Genomic DNA, 18292 nt, shown 5'->3' with positions numbered 1-18292 from the left:
AGGCACACCATTTTTTTCCTCAAAATACAATGATGCATACATCCTCATAAATGCGAAATAATCTGTATTAAACCTGAAACATAAATCAGAAATTAAAAATGGACTTCACCATGGTAAATTATATCTGTGAAAAAATATAAAAAAAAAAAAAAAAAAATTTACTACACAAATTTCATGGAATATTTGAAAAAAGGTTATTTAGGTTGTAAAGGACAAATCAGGGCTCTACACAAACATTTTTATTTAGGAAAAAAAATGCAAAAGAATAATGACGGATAAAAATAATATGATGATTATAAAACAATGTTTGTTTATTTTTTGGAAAATGCATTGACCTGGAATTTGCATAAGCGCAATGCCATGCAGCATCTTGGTAGTCTCATTATAAAGTGTGAACGTTTCAACAGGATATGCAGTTTTAATAGGTTTTTGCAGTCTGGCAGTGTGTGGTTATAATGTTACAATGTGCACCTCCGTTAGAAGCAGAATAATGTTCGGTTCGGTGTGCTGTCACCCTCTCAGTTGTGCAAAGAGACTCTTATTGTTAGAGTGACATTTCATGGTTATTTTTTTGAGATATTGCTTGTCATGATGATTTAGACGAGGACGCTGACATGCTGTTTACTGGTATCGCGCATTTTATGGATTCATGCATTTTTATTTGACTCGCTATTTTTCTCAGAAATTTGCGTTTGAGCGCAAGGTTAAGACATCATCCATCAATAATTAATTATTCAAAACACTGTCCATCATTTTGATAGACAGGCCTACAACCAAGAATCTCCGCTTAAACCATTTTCATGTGGTATATCATCACTATCTCTCGGTCTATGCGAAAGAGAGAAGAGGAGAGCGCTCGTAGCCATGTGAGACTGAGAAAATGGCGCTTTGAATGCAAAACTAACTAACGTGCCTCTTTTAAAAGTACTTGGTATATGATGCAAGATGCATCAGAGAGTTTTTATTCTGATTATAGGTTGCAATAATAAGTTCATAACTTTGGGTGTAAGATCAGCTGTCACTCGCACCGGGCAGCCAAATAATTGTGCGAATTCACACGCAATAATATGCACTCGCAAATGCTGGAGCTCTACAAATTCCATGGCACACTGGCACACCTGTCACGGTACACCAGTGTGCCGCGGCACACCGTTTGAGAACCACTGTTCTACATATCTGTTCTCCGTGCAACTGCAAGGAGGGAAGTATTGTGAGATACCTCACTCCTGTTATCAGAGAACCAGGGTTAAGTGAGTAACCTAAAGTTCTCTTTCTAACATTCGTACGGTTTCTCACTATGGGATATAGCCAACTCCCATACTGCAGATATGCTGTCCAAAGCAGACCATCAACCGAATTGTAGTGCCCAATGTACACCCACCTAATTAATTTCCAGAATAGATAGTTAGCACTGTGTTATTATTGATTTGTGTGTGTGTGTGTGTGTGTGTGTGTGTGTGTGTGTGTGTATGTATATATATATATATAAAGCCTCTCGTCCTCCGACAAGAAAAATGGTGGCGGGTGAAAAGCCAGCAAGTCCACAGGCTTACAGCTGAGCGCGGAGTCGCTCACCTTAGGCACAAAGGCTGGATTTGTTTTAAGAGACACTCTCGGCAAATCCACCGCAAAGTGCATACAAGAGTCATGTACCAATAAAGCATGGAGTTCACTAACTCGCTTCGTGGTCATCAGAGCCAGTAACAAAGCTGCCTTTAGCGAAAGGAGCTTCAATTCCATACTTTCAACTGGCTCAAAGGGAGGCTGAGAAAGCACGCTCACAACCACGGACAGATCCCATGATGGAACTAGTGGTTTTAACACCCTGTTTAAACGCAGAGCACCCCCTCATAAACCTGCAAACAAGCGGGTGTTGACCTATTGTATTCGAGTCAATTCCCACATGACAGGTCGATATGGCAGCGAGAAAAACCTTGACGGTAGAAAAGGGCCTGCCTTTATCCAAAAGTTCCTGAAGAAAACACAAAACGTCTGCCACCGAACATGAAAATGGAACAATGTGTCTGTGTGCACACCACTGCTCCATTTCCGATCATACGCGGAGCGCGTTGAGGCAGCCCTCGCGCTCTGAATCGTTTCAATCACCCTCAGGGGTAAACCGGTGACACTCAAATTTAGCCTCTCACAGGCCAAGCCCAAAGAGCTACTCGGTCCGGGTCGGGGTGAAATATATCCCCCCGTGCTTGCGACAGCTAGTCCCTGCTCAGCGGGAGGGGCCAAGGCTGGACGTACAAGAGTTGTATTATTTCAGCCAGCCACAGTTTCCACGGCCAGTACGGGGCGATCAGTATGACTGCGTAACCGTATTCTCTTTACTTTTGGAATCATTAAACTCAGTGGGGGGAAATGCGTAAAGTAGCACATATGGCCACGGATGCGTTAGAGCATCCACACCCATAGGAGCACCGTCTCTCGCCAGAGAGAAGAACAGAGGGCAATGAGCGTTTTCGTGCGATGCGAAGAGATCTACGGCAGCTCGCCTGTATCTTTCCCACGGCTGACTCACCACCTGAGGGTGAAGCTTCCACTCTCCGTACAGAGGATTCCCCCTGTACTCCGGGAACGTGCATCACCCGCAATGAGAGAAAGCACTTACCGCTCCACAAAATTAGCTTTTGTGCCAAGCTGTGGGGTCGCTGTGAAAGCGTGCCCACTTGTTTGTTCATGTATGCCACAGTTATAGTGTTGTCCGATCTGACTAGGACATGGTGGCTTTGAAGGAACAGTGAAAAGTGCTTCAATGCTAGAAACACTGTCAGTAACTCCAGAAAGTTTGTGCGCACGTTGTATAGTGACGCCGGCCAAACTCCATTCACTATTCTGCCTTCGCACACCACACCTCAACCTGTAAGTGACACGTCTGTCGTCACCACTTTCTTCAGAGAGACTGCCCCCCAAAGGGATTTCCCATAAAGGAAAGCCAGGATTCTCCAGTGATGGAGAGCGAGCATCCCCTATGATGTCACTGTCACCCTGCTGCTATCCAGTGCTGAAACTCTCTCATTCGCAATAGTGCAAATGGAATGACTGATGCCGTCAAGGCCATCAGACCCAACAGGCGTAGACACAGTCTGAATGAGACTTTTTTCCCTCTCTGAAAAAGGGACAAATAGCTGCGAATCGATCTGATGTGCTCCTCTGACAGAAACGCTTGATACAGATCGGAGTTTAATCTGAGACCCAATCAAGTTCCAAAAAATAACATAAATTTCCTCATTTTAATTCACCGTATTATCAAAAATAGGTATGGACCCTTTCACAGACTGTGATGACGTGATTCCGCGTTATTCAGCAGTGTAAATCTACCAAACCTTTTTATATTTGCACTTTTTTAAATGATCTAGTTTAAATTTATAACATTATATTTTGTAGTATATAACCCTGGAATTAGTTTTTAAAAACCACAGCTGCGATGAGGTTTCTAATACAGTTACTGAGGGTGTGACAGAAAATTTGCCAACTTTCTCTCTTCTGACTGCTGTAATCCACCGCTCTCTATTTTTTCTTCTTTTGGAATGCTGTGAAAGTGTAATAAAGGATTTTTCCTTTTGCTGTTGGAGCAAACAGGTAAGCAAAAATTATATTTGCTGAGGTCTCCAATACACAGCTAAACAAGTTTACCCTGCTATTGTTTACTTCTGCATTCCAAACACGGATATGTGACCAGGTTTTATCGCTACATGGTTATGTAATATATCCAATATTCAAGCATAAATAACTATATTGTTATGTAGCTATACCATTAATGTACTATAAAAATGACTCAGTCTATGATATAAGATTGTGTTCACACCTTCCAGCCCAACAAATAGCTGACATTAACTCTGAATTGCTTTGGTTAGTTGTTCATTTTCTACACCAATGTGAGGTCTATTCATTTCATTGTGTCACTGGACTGCTGACTCGCTGTACACCAGCACATGATTATAATGACCGCTGACTCACTGCCGGGTTTAAACAGTATGAAACAGTCTAGGTGGAGCAGGGGTGGGGGATTGTTTGAATCATTAAAACATGAAACAGACCCATTGAACATGTGAAACTCAGCAGTAATCTGTTGTAGTATTAGGCACAACACTGTCAATCTCTGTTGTTTCCGTATCTGCTATCCTGATATCACACTGTCCAAATGCTGAATATGAGCGTCACGGGGTGAAAACAGGCCAAAACACTGAGGCGAGTTAATCCTATCGAGAAAATCTTTGAGCGTTACCAAATCACAGCAGATAAGTCATGGAAGTAAAGAGTAATTCCTCTTCCTGCCCTGCGTTTCTGAATATAACTTCCATCATTAACAAAGTACCATGGCATTATCATGTTTTTCTGACACAGTTCTATGGTAATGCAATTTGCATTTTATCTTATATATTTTCTTCAACTTCAGCCACTTTTAGCACTATGGATTTCTAGAAAGGAAAAGTCTCAAAACATTTTTCACACTCTCAATAATTTTGTTAATTTGCTTACAACGTCTAACAGTGCATGTACATGCATCACAAGAGATTTGCCATATTTATCATTGTCAAATTACCACCACAGTGTAATATCAAGCACATCTCAGATTCTGTATTGTGTTTAATAGAATTCTGTGTGAAAATGACGCTGATGGAAATAACATTTTTCTTTTCTTTTTTTTTTAAAATAAAATATCAGACTCTGTCTTGCTTAGGCTAATTTCATATCTGACATTTGATGTATCTTAAAAACACACAATGCAATATTATTTTAAAACTTTTTGCTTTGTTTTGTAAAATTACAGCTTGATTGGAAATGATGCCCAATAAAAATACTCTGCTCACAAGTGATATCAACCTTAAACTTTTTGTTTTCTTTAAACATCACTTCATGTCTCATTTTTCATCTATAGCATGCTCTTCACCGACACGTTTGTCCACTTGATAAACAAGTACAACTTTTGAAGAAAACTATATATACAAAATTGTTTGGTTTTGTTGTACTGTAGGACAGTCGTAATTTTTGAACATTTTTGATTTTCACAATGAATATCAAAATGATTTATGTTTTTTTCACTCTTTGTTTAGATTTTCATAGTTTTAAACATGTAATTTGTATTTTTATAATGGATTTTCAGAATTTAATACTGAAAGTCTGGGTCTGGGACAAGGCTCAAGCCTATTTATTTTTTTGGGCATGGTAATACCATCCTTTGCAAAATACTGGAGTACCATACCAATATGTCAACAGGTAGATACACATTTTTTAAATCAAGATTTTAGGTTTAAATTTATGTGAATGTACAAGGGAAGTGCAAATCTTAGGTCCACCATTTTTGCCTTCACCAACTCATTTTAATCGGTCACGCAGTTTGACAAATTAATTTTTGAAAGTACAATATTCCATGTCGTCCTCAATTAAATGTAAACTTAACAATTAACAACAATTAGCCAAATATGGTTTAAATAGTTTTAGATCTGTCAACTTCCCCAAAGTATTTTATGTCAACCTCCCAAATACCATGGTTTATGGATATATTAATTAAGGGATATATACAAAGTACCATAGTACAACCATCTCACATCACCAATGACCCTTGGTGCTGACACAGCACTTTTTGAAAGGCATTACATGAGTAGATAATCACAGATCTGCTGTTGTATATAGTCTTCAAGCTCGATTACTTGTGAAAAGATGTAATCTAGTATCTGGTTTGATTGGACAGATTTTTGCAATGGCATAAACAAAAGAACTGTTTGTTCAAATGAGTCATTTTTCCAGCACAAGTGGTAGCAATTTGACAAGCTTACATTTATGCTTTAGTATACCAAATAATACAGTACTATTTATAATACTAACTGAACAAATATTCCTAACTGAGCCACAAACTAAAAAAATAAATAAAAAAACAGTCTAAACCAACAGCCGAAGGAGTCAAAATACATGATCTCAGGCAACAACATATATCAACTTAGCAGTGGCTAGTATTTTCCTCATCGCTATCACAGAAAAGCACAACCTTCACTGGTTAAAAAACAACAAAAAAAAAAAGCAGAATTCCACCGTTCCTCATTTTGCAGATACTATGAAGTGTGGTATGTCCTACCTGAGGTAATTTCCTCTTCTACGGAGTTAAAATCTTGGTCCATAAAGGGTGAAATTCCACAAAGAAAAGCAAAGCTACACCACGGCAAATGAAAAGTGCTGAGAGTCACCTGTGGGTGTGTCGACTAGTCAAAGCGAGATCAGATATCTCGAGAGTCAACACACCTTTGTCACATGGTTAGCCATCTTTATGATGTTAACTTTCCTTATGAGGTCAGTCATATTAAATCATCACATAGTTCAGTGTCAATGATAACACTTGCTGTAGTGTGTTTCACTTTTATCTACTGTCAACAGAGTAAATGCACCATGTATTTCATATTTTTTAAACATCTGTGGTCAACTAAAACCACTGAAGTAGAACAAAACAGAGGCCCAGTCAATATACAACCATTCCTTCAGATGAAGTTCGGTCACAGATTTTCTTACCGCTTTATAATAATAATCCATTAATTCTCTTACCTCTGTTTTCCATTCCCGTGTCCAGAAGACAACAGCAGCTAAGAGGTTCCTGAAGAAATAAGAGAAGAATTAGTTAATTAGACACAAACACAAAATATAGTTTCACTGATACAATGGCTACAATGTATTGAAAGGTGCGAGACACACTAGGAAGAGCCCTTGAATTAACTTTTAAAACTGGCATGACAAACACATGGTTTGTTGAGTATTCTGCCTTAAAGCAGCCTTAGAAAACAGTCAAAACATTATCCCTTTTTAACCGATAACTATTATTTAATAATCTCAAGTGGCTTTATTGTTATCCTCTGTCAACACTTTTGCAAATGGAATCTACTGCCAAGCCCCTCTTGTAATTAAATGCATTTTATTATTGTCTGAGTACTTAATTCATCGTATATTATGTTGCATCACAAAATCATGTCCTAGACATCTTTGTCTGACACCTATCCTCTTCTGGAACTCGAAAAAATGCAATTTACATGACAGTTAAAACAGGTATTTACATGGTATTGTTCGCTGTCTGCATTAAACATATGTATTTGCTAAAAACATGTCTTAATTGTTATGAATAACCACCTCGCTAATTACGTTATAGTCATCCTAGACATGTTCTGTAAAAGCCTAACTGTTTAGTCAACTGTTCAGCAGGATTAAGTCTTAAAGTGATTTAGTAAAGCTCCTCGAACAACAATGTGAAGCTAAAGAATCACAAAAAAATAAAAATAAAATAAAAAAAATTAATGGGAGCTTTACAATATGGGATGCACCGATCGATCAGCCAATCATCCCTAGATTCAGGGACGATCTTTTTTTAATTGCAGCATGCACAAAATCACACATACACTGCTACTCTAATGAAGTCAGTGTAATAACTCCATGCGGAACATTACAAAGTTTTCACCCTTCACACCAGTGTTTATGCTGTCTTAACGGTCAATGCATCAATCACGATTAAGAAAAATTAACGTGTTAAACTTTAATCGCATGCGTTAACGCCTTAATTATGACAGCTCTTAATTATTTAACAATGACTAGTCGACCAGTTGTTCCAACAACCGACCAACTAGTCGATATTGAAATTGGTAGTTTTCCACATCCCTACTTTTTAGAAAATTGTTAAAAATTTTAGAACGCGCCATGTGGTCCGCCAGACACGTCCAGTGTGCGACCCCCTTAAACTTACCCTGCCGCTCACACTTTAGCAAAGTTGTGTTGAGAAATACTGTATGTTTGAAAAGACAAAGACTTTTGTGCAACAAGCAGCCCTATTTATATCTTTTTTTTTTAAATCTCTATGTTTATCGTTATCGAGAAAATCTTCTGATTATCGATGCGTGAAAAATGCATCGATCCCAAGCCTAGTGGGTAAGCCAATTTCTTAATTTGCTAGAAGTGCTTTTAAGCAATGATAAAAAATAAAGTCTGCTGATTCTGTCTGGGCCTGCCTTTAAATAACAATATCAAGAATCGGGACATTGCCACAGTGCGTTCTGTTTGTTTCACACTTATAAGCCTCTTTAAAGAGAGGTCTGGTGTCAGTTACCTTCCCTGCACTGCTGTAGCGGCTTTAAGCACCAGGCCTAATGTGCACTATGAACCCTGGGAGAGCGGATGTAAAATATCCCCTGCAACCCACAGCAGGATCAAGGATCACAGATCTAATCTATATCCTTGAACTGCACAAGCATATTGGAGTGTCAAACTGTCCCTAGGGCAACTCATCTATTGGGCCACTTGTGATTAAGATGGGTAGGTGCAGCTTTGAAAGGGGCAGGGGTGGCCGTCCTACACAGATCTACTTTTGAATGCAACCTACTAGAGCAATAAACTACCACAATCCTCAAACCAAAGCAGATCTGTCCCTTTCAAGCTTTAATGTTCGAACAAAGCCCAAATATCTAAATAGATCTGAAAATATCTTATGGTTTAACATCTCAAAGTAGAAAAAGTTCAGTTATGATGCCAATGTGTAGGCTAATTCGCCTAATGTTTTTGTTTTTTTTTTAGAATAGAGCTTTTCAATTTACAAGTAAAGGTCTGTGGTTGACATTTGCCTAATTGAAGCAAATTATACATTTTGTTCTACAACATAAATGACACATAGCCATAACTTAATTTAAAAACTGCTCTTTTTGTTAAAAACATAAGTTACTAACAAGTTGCTACATAAAGACTACAACAGTTGTTAAATGTGTCAAACACATTAGCTCACATCCTTGTGGTGACTGCTGTCTTTATGTAGCAACTTTTTTTTATGTCCTGCTTCAAAATGCAGGTGCAACTCAATTTTCTAATAAATGGCTTGAAAATGTGTATTCTTTTTCAGGTTTTAGGATTAAACGGCCCAGTGATGAATAAGGTTTTCAATTGACCAAAAATTAAAATAGGTTAAAACTGCACATCAAAGTAGTTTCTGCCTTTATTAGGAAGTTATTGCCTTATTAGTAAAATCTTATTTTCATACAATGTATTTTAAGTGTTTTAATTGAGAATCATGTGATGACACCAGTCAAAATGTCATACGAGATAACGTTAATGAATTTTCAAGATATTATCATTTTAAAACTTTTTTAATCAATAACACTTAATGAATATATAAAGTGAGGCAGTAACCAATATTTAGAGCTCTTAAAATAAAACTTGCACAATTGTTTTTTCTCATTATGTGTTTGCTTTAAACGTGACCCTACTTGTTAAAGTTCTTTACCCACATTTTAACGCTGCAATGTGATTTAAGCTGCAGAATGTCTGAAAATGTTTTACAGTAATTGGCATCATATTATTATTGTTTTCTCAACTCCATAAAATGAAATTATGCGTTTTAAGTGAAGAAATCTGCGTAATCCCGCCTGACTGAAATTGTTACTGGGTATGACACCTGATGAGTTTACACATGAATTGTCATTTTTACACAACTTACACATAATTGATGTTCATAAATAATTAATTTGTATGTTATGCAAAGGGAGTCACACTGAAAATAGTTTTTTCAAGGAAATTAATTAGGCTATGCTGTAAAGAAACCTTCCTGCTCTCTCTGTTTGACAGTGGCATCTAGAAAAATCATCAAAATGTGAAAACTGTACATATACATATTAACTGTTAATGATAAATAATTATATAAATATTAAGCATCTAGGCAAATGAAAAACGTTATGAATATGGTGCATTCTCTTTCGACAGTTTAAACAACTAATAACGCACTGTGTACGATGAAGTATGCTTAATAACATGCTTTATTATCAGAGAAGAAAGGTTATTTCATGTTTATTAAGGCTTTATTAATGTGTAATGATGCTACACTTAATATACAATGTGACCCAACATTGAATCAGCAATAATAATTACACACACATGCAACATAAATGACACACACACAATATGTCCACATTTTGAGCTTCAGTTAGCATATTAACTTACAAAAAACTGGGACTAGCTAACTAGCTAGTCTGGTTGTTGAAGAGAATTTGGTATAGTTAAACTTACATAATTTGCCAACATTTTATTCTAATCACTTCTGGCATATTTTATGCCGACAGGTTTAACATGTTAAGCTTGGGCAGAGCAAGCAAGCAAGCAAACCTATGGAAAATTTGTCAGTAAGAAAGTAAGCTACTCACTCACCTCGGGTGCCGGTTGCACCAGCTATACGCAAGTTTCAACTTAGCCTAGTTGTGGCATAAATGGGCACTAAGTCACAATTTACGCACTACTAAATATTTGAGCGTTGCACCATTAAACTTAGGTAGGACATAACCTTACGTATAAACTAAATATTTACGGAAGCCTCCGACCAGGAGTAACGGATGGAATAATAATCAGAATCACTAAATGAAATCAGTGAGCTCATGTTTTGGTTGACAGGCATGAGTCCTTTCGACATATCCTATATGAAGATGTTGGCATTTACACTTGTTTATATTTACAGGAGAAAAAATTATGTAAAAAAAAAAAAAAACGTACTTCTTCAGCATGAAACCGATCTAACAGTGCTCTTTCCTGTGCATGCCACCCGGAGTCAAGTTTCAACATATACAAAATAGATATTAAAATGAATAAATATCTGTTGTATTAGTACTTATTTATTTATTGCCCCTTGTCATTTTAGATAGTTATTAAATATTGTTATTTGCATAGGCTAAATACACCATTAATTAAATCTCGTTTTATTACGTATCGTATTTTAATGGGGATATAATTTATGACAGCTGACAGTTACGTGAGTAAACAAGGTTTGAACATCAACTGTAATGAGATAAAACTGAAATGTACAGCTTTTTAACACTTCTGTGTACAAATTTGAAGGCTGTTTATTGGATCAATACAGTTAAACGTCATATTATGCGACTACGCATTACTTTACAGAGAGCTTACGAACTACTAGTTAAGTCTTGCCTTAAGAACAGGTGGTGCAACCAAATTAAGCACTGACTTAGTTACAAAATAACTAGTAGTTACTAAGCCCTTATGTGAACTTTACGTCATAACTTACGTGAGAACTTACGCACAGCTGGTGCAAACCTACCCAGTTGAATTTCCCGCCAGTGAAGAGAGAAAAAAAACTGCATCCTGATGTCAATAAAGTGGATGGCGGATTCCCCAATATGACAGGTTGGACAATCATTTAATTTAATAATAATTTAATAATTAAATATTATTATTAATATATAATTTGTTAGTATTTAACTAAACAATGTTCTTTAAGGTGTTCCAAATATTGACACAAGTGGACTGACTTGCTAAAAAGACTGAGTAAACTCAGCACTACTAGCTTCAGTGCTTACCTAGTAGCTAACTTTTTTGAATAATTTGTTGAATAATTGGATACACTGTAACTTCATTAATTTACAAACATTTGCTTGATTATGAAAACCTCATCCTCAGAACTCTGATTTACATGGATGCTTTGAGGGTCAGTCATCAACACAGAAAAAGGATGTGACAACCATGCGTGACAATATTATGACGCATGAAACCCTATCTGACTAATAACAAAACAAAACAAACATCCAACAGATGGTATCTTAACACTGTAGGACTCTAGCATTATCCTTGGAGAGTGAAAAAAGATGTCTAAAAATCTGTAACGGGAAGACTGACAATATTTCCATGGGTTATATTCATTGCCAGATAGATAGATAGATAGATTTTACAGTTAAAAAAAATAAAAAACCCTCAAGGGGCCACCCCCAAGTTTAGGGGTTGGAAACCAAGAACCAGTTCTTGTTCAGAATATATATTTTTAACCCCTTTTCTCCCCAGTTTGGAATGTCCAATTCCCACTACTTAGTAGGTCCTCCTGGTGGCGTGGTTACTCACCTCAATCCGGGTCTCAGTTGCCTCCGCTTCTGAGACAGTCAATCCAAGCATCTTATCACGTGGCTCATTGTGCATGACACCGCGGAGACTCACAGCACGTGGAGAATCATGCTACTCTCCGTGATCCACGCACAACTCACCACACGCCCCACTGAGAGCGAGAACCACTAATCACGACCACGAGGAGGTTACCCCATGTGACTCTACCCTCCCTAGCAACCGGGCCAATTTGGTTGCTTAGGAGACCTGGCTGGAGTCACTCAGCACGCCCTGGATTCAAACTCGCAACTCCAGGGGTGGTAGTCAGCGTCAATACTCGCTATATTTTTTTAAAAACTGGAACCATATGATTTATGACTTTGGGTTTCACTAACTGTTTTGTAACATGCAATTTTTCCACCAATGCGAAAGAAACATCATACTAAAACACTCTGACAGTGCTTCCTGCAGCGCTACTCAGCGGCATTCCCCAAATGGAAAACGAAAGGTTCAATTCCTGAAGGGATGACTCTTATGAGCTGGTTCTTTTAAATCTAAAGCAAGCAGCAAACAGTGTGACCAGTGTAGTCTGATTCCTGGATGAATTACTATTTTGAGCTGGCTCTTTTTAGTGAATCATAAACACTTCTACATCAGTCAGAGCAGTTACTGAATTAATTGCACTGATGCGCAAGTAATGACTTTCGTCATGTCCAACTCTAAATGAAATAAGCACTGTTAATGTGTGATGTAATGTTGTACTTGAGGCATGTGAGATTCAATTTGGCAGTGCAGTTACTCACTGCTTATTCACATGACAATGGGTAGTGAAAGATAAATGAGTTTTTTTGTAATCAGTAGAATTTTAGAATAAATTATGTTATCAAATTCTTTGTTTAGACCTTTATTTAATGTATAGTTAGAATCAATTATTGGATTGCATTTGTGCCTCTAAAAAGTCTGTGTAAACACACCTTTTACACAATTTGTATTACATTTATTTTTGATTTGTTATATCTGCTCTGTTGAAATCTGAAATGATCTCATTATTTGGTAACAGGCTGCTGAGGTCAGTAAAGGGAATGCATTTCTATGCAGAAATGATTTATTTTACTAAAAGAATCATTAAGGAGCTTGAATCTTTAAAAAGGAACCAGAATTATTCCTTACAATTACCAGTCTCTGACACCAAAGCATTTTTTAGGTGCTTGTTCAGTTTACTTAATTATCCATTTAAATTTGTAAACTGGAAGTTCACTTAATATATTTGAGTTGGGACTACATTAATATTTTGCAGCACTGATGAAATTGGGCAGCACGCTTTGCATGGGACTTGATAGGGAGAGTAAATGTTAGAATTAAGTGTTATTGTATGTGTTTTTGTGCATTATGAATATAAAGGGGGCTGCTTGTTAGTGTTTAATATTTTATCTTGAGGTTTAGAAGAATTTCTGTTATGTTGGAGTTTATTTATTTATTTTTTATTATTATGGTGAAGAGTAGAGCTTGAGCTAACGATGAGGACAGGCACATGAAAATCGAATTCACTGTGTATTCAGAGGGTCATTGGCGCTCACGCTCGCAGCACGAGCGTGTCCGCAGAACACACGCATACACAGAGTTCTCACTTGCTGCATCCTAAAACGTAGGCAAGTGACTTGCTGCCTTGTCAGTTAATAGCTTAACCGACACCATTTTTGAATGAATGGAAACTGGTCTCAGAACAATTTGAAATGCACCATATTTTTATCCTACCTCCATATACAGCCTCCGAAGGCAGAAATTTCTAGCTTTCAGACGCAGCTCTGTCAGTCATCTCGGAACAGTTTGCAAGAATAGTGTAGTGGATGAACGCTGTATATTATCACAGACCATCTCAGGATACACACGCAAATGGTATGCAACAACTTTGGGACTACAGGTGAATTGTCATATGTGTCATCATAATTCAGTACAGCCTCAGAAATGGTTCTTGAACAAGAAGTTTCTATTCTGTGCTTGTCTATTCTTTAGCCTCCATTTGTATGTTGCAAAATGATCATTTTGATAACATATATAACATCATAAAAATTAAATATACATACATACATACATACATACATGCACACACACACACACACACACACACACACACATATATATATATATATATATATACACATACACACAGAAACACACACACACACACACACACACACACACACACACACAAAACAGTTAGTTCCGGTCCTCGAATCTGATTGGACGAGAGACGTTCCATGCGTACTGATGGTCTCACACCATCAGCACTCGGACGCTTCACTGTGTGTATCACTCCGCTTGTGTTCATGCCATTCTAAACTAAAGTGTAAGAGCTACTGTATATGTGTCTCTTTACATGCAAGTTTTTTTACATTACATATGTTAGCCAGCAGGTGGTGGCAAAAGATCATTTTTGAGTGTAATATGAGCCAGTTAGGTGAAGTGAAGTCAGCGTCAGTCAGTGTTTACATAGAACAGCACTACGTGATCGCTCATATTACTACTACACTACTAAAGCTAGGAAATAGCTTTAAACGGCTTTAAACGAACACCTTCGGCATTACGGCTTATCACAGCTGAGAGACACAACAGACTGATTAATTACACAAACTCAAGGCGCTTAACTCTTACCGGACTTTCCACATTGGAGAGGACATACTGTAAAAAGGTGGAGGACATTGCGGTTTCTATAGTGATTGACTCTTGTACACCAGCTACCGCGAAATAGGGAGAAATACCCACGTGTGGACGGCTATTTTTCCACTGAGAAAGCTGATCTTCAGAAAGCTGACAGCATCTCTGCTTGGAAGTGGCAACAGGTGATAGCGCACGTTCCATCTCTCTCTCTCGCGCTCTCTCTCACACACACACACACACACACACACACACATCCATCCATCCTTGTTAGAAACAGCACAAGCCGTGATACTGTTTCTGAAGTGACATTTTTTAAGTACTAACAAAGGCTTGGACGCATCATTTGATTTGAACCAGCAATGGCAGATTCTGATCTGTCACGTAAGACAGTAGTTCCATGCACAAATGCGTTTTTATGACCGTACTCAGTTTTTCCTAATTTTTTTTAATGTACTTGTTCATTGAACTGTTGTATATAAGCAATATCACACTCGCAATCGTGCTATATGGCCCTAAATCAGCACTGCTGGGATTACCTACGGCACTCAACCTGCGGCCGAATCACAGAAGTGCTGATGTAGGGCCATATCACACTCTTGCTCGTGTGATATTGTTACACACAAAATCTTAATTGAAAATTTTATTTTCAATTAAGATTTTGCCTTCCAACGATTATGAAAAGAAGATAATCGAGATAAAACGATTATTGTGCCGCATTCCGTTTCGCAATGATACACCCTGGCATAATATCTTTAAAGCATCCTTTATTAAAGTTCAAATAATAAGGAAGCGGGTTATGAAAATAAACTCCTAAACTGGCATTTCACTGTGCAGTCAACGCTGCGTCTATGAGCTGTGTGAAGTGACCAGGGAAGAGACTGAATCTTCTCCCGGCTGATGCACACTCTGGCGCTGCAGCTAGATTATAACGTGATGGCTCGCAACGTAGTGAATCATAATATACACTATATTGCCAAAAGTATTCGCTCATCTGCCTTTGGACGCATATGAACTTAAGTGACATCCCATTCTTAATCCATAGGGTTTAATATGATGTCGGCCCACCCTTTGCAGCTATAACAGCTTCAACTCTTCTGGGAACGCTTTCCACAAGGTTTAGGAGTGCGTTTATGGGAATTTTTGACCATTCTTCCAGAAGCGCATTTGTGAGGTCAGACACTGATGTTGGACGAGAAGGCCTGGCTCGAAGTCTTCTCTCTAATTCATCCCAAAGGTGCTCTATCGGGTTGAGGTCAGGACTCTGTGCAGGCCAGTCAAGTTCTTCCACACCAAACTCGCTCATCCATGTCTTTATGGACCTTGCTTTGTGCACTGGTGCGCAGTCATGTTGGAACAGGAAGGGGCCATCCCCAAACTGTTCCCACAAAGTTGGGAGCATGGAATTGTCCAAAATCTCTTGGTATGCTGAAGCATACCAAGCCCAGCTCCTGAAAAACAACCCCACACCATAATCCCCCCTCCACCAAACTTCACAGTTGGCACAATGCAGTCAGACAAGTACCGTTCTCCTGGCAACCACCAAACCCAGACTCGTCCATCAGATTGCCAGATGGAGAAGCATGATTCGTCACTCCAGAGAACGCGTCTCCACTGCTCTAGAGTCCAGTGGCGGCGTGCTTTACACCACTGCATCCGACGCTTTGCAGTGCACTTGGTGATGTATGGCTTGGATGCAGCTGCTCGGCCATGGAAACCCATTCCATGAAGCTCTCTACGCACTGTTCTTGAGCTAATCTGAAGGCCACATGAACTTTGGAGGTTTGCAGCGATTGACTCTGCAGAAAGTTGGCGACCTCTGCGCACTATGCGCCTCAGCATCCAGTGACCCCGCTCTGTCATTTTACGTGGCCTACCACTTCGTGGCTGAGTTGCTGTCATTCCCAATCGCTTCCACTTTGTTATAATACCACTGACAGTTGACTGTGGAATATTTAGTAGCGAGGAAATTTCACGACTGGACTTGTTGCACAGGTGGCATCCTATCACAGTACCACGCTGGAATTCACTGAGCTCCTGAGAGCGGCCCATTCTTTCACAAATGTTTGTAGAAGCAGTCTGCATGCCTAGGTGCTTCATTTTATACACCTGTGGCCATGGAAGTGATTGGAACACCTGAATTCAATTATTTGGATGGGTGAGCGAATACTTTTGGCAATATAGTGTATGTGTCACGTTCACTGTGTATCTTATCATGAAGAATATCGGCGATACACAGCTCTAATAAGAAGAGAAAGTTTGTTTTTTGTAAGTTAAAGATGGATTGAAGTGAAAGATGAGAGAGTGTAGTCTTAGCCCATTATAAACTGGAACAAAATAAGTTTTTGATTAGTCTTTTTTGGCTTGTTTTCCAAAATAATATCTAAAACTCCTTTAAAACAACGTACATTTACTTTAGGAGCTATACTGCAGAAGACAAAATTGTTATCTGAGAATGTTGAATACAATATTTAATCAGGGCTCGACATTAACGCTTGTCCGGGACAAGTGGATTTTTAAAGGGGCAAGTGAAAGAGAATTTTACTTGCCCGACCCGACAACCAGAATGATTGAAACGTCAATAACAAAAAAATAACCGGCTATATTTTTGATAGCCTAGGCCTGTGTCACTTATTACAAAGTTCATATTCTTATTCTGCTGTTAAAAATAATCCAGAGCACATCATTTTATAATTCGCAAGCGATCTAGTAACAGCTGCGCCCTTTTTGACTGACAGGTGGCGTATGTGTGTGTGCTGAACATGCGCGTGATGTTTAAGTGAACGTAAACAGTGGAGAAAAAAGCGGATTTGTATTAAAATGTCGGACTTGTAAGTAAAAATGTAAACTAATAGACCTGCTGCTGTCTAGTGTGTCATTATAATAATCAAACAACCAGAACAAGAAAACGAGAAAACACACTGCTCTTGACTGAATAACTTCAATAGCTTTAAGATCAGTAGTAGTTTTATGTTGCATTTCATTCTGAATGTTTACTTGATACTGCTGTTAATTTTTTTTTTATTAAAAAAGCACTGAATTTTCTTAATTTGTATTTGTTGTTCTATTATTTTTAATCTATTTCTATTCATTGCTGTTTTTATTGTTTGTTTTTTTTATTACTGACTGTTTACTAGTCTTGAATAATTACTTAAGAACTTGGCACCATTCCACCATAATTAACATATTAGTTTTATTATTTGTTGTGGTATTGAAGCTGGTATTGAGAATCGCCAAATTTTGGTATTGTGATAATGTATAGCCTTTATTGTACATTGTACTTTAGATCTTGTTGCAATAACATGATGAAAAAGTAGATCTCATTCCATAGAAGTGTGAGCACCCCTGCTGTTAATGATGGCGATGTAGGCTTTTCTTTATTTGACTACCATACGTAACATAAAATAATTATCATATGACAATAGCCTCCTCCCCTAACCAGTGCAGTTTACATTTCAAGTTCAAGGAAATCCACTGTTAAAAAGACAATTTTTGAAAATACCAATAAATGCATGATGTTTCCAAAGTCAATGAATAATCGTGTTAAATAATCGTGACCTCAATATTGACCAAAATACTCGTGATTATGATTTTTGCCATAATCAAGCAGCCCTAATATATTATTTGTATATATATATATTTTAGGCAAATATATTAGGCATGTAACGATACACAAATTTCATGATACGATGCATAGCCTCATGATATAATACGATATGAGCACCCACAAATGTTTCACTCAAACTTATTCAAGGATTCAACATAAATTCTTTTAAATCATAAATGCCTGAATCAT

General features: G+C 37.9%; 1 protein-coding gene across 2 annotated transcripts in view; it reads right to left on the bottom strand.

Moving 5' to 3' along the window:
* LOC127425691 (phosphatase and actin regulator 4A-like) overlaps positions 1-18292 on the bottom strand; it is an 86947-nt gene that overhangs the window by 56887 nt on the left and 11768 nt on the right. Inside the window, exon 2 of one of the 2 annotated variants that reach the window (XM_051671915.1) lies at positions 6544-6592. In XM_051671915.1, the coding sequence (XP_051527875.1) occupies positions 6544-6556 (13 nt within the window). In that variant the 5' untranslated portion in view covers positions 6557-6592. Of the gene's footprint in view, positions 1-6082; positions 6176-6543; positions 6593-18292 lie in introns of those variants that run through there. The other variant, XM_051671914.1, reaches the window with a different exon arrangement.

Source organism: Myxocyprinus asiaticus, chromosome 34 (genome assembly GCF_019703515.2).
Source record: "Myxocyprinus asiaticus isolate MX2 ecotype Aquarium Trade chromosome 34, UBuf_Myxa_2, whole genome shotgun sequence".
In the NCBI taxonomy this organism is placed as follows: domain Eukaryota; kingdom Metazoa; phylum Chordata; class Actinopteri; order Cypriniformes; family Catostomidae; genus Myxocyprinus; species Myxocyprinus asiaticus.
Note: the sequence above shows the minus strand (reverse complement) of the source record. Positions and strands in the feature narration are given on the sequence as shown.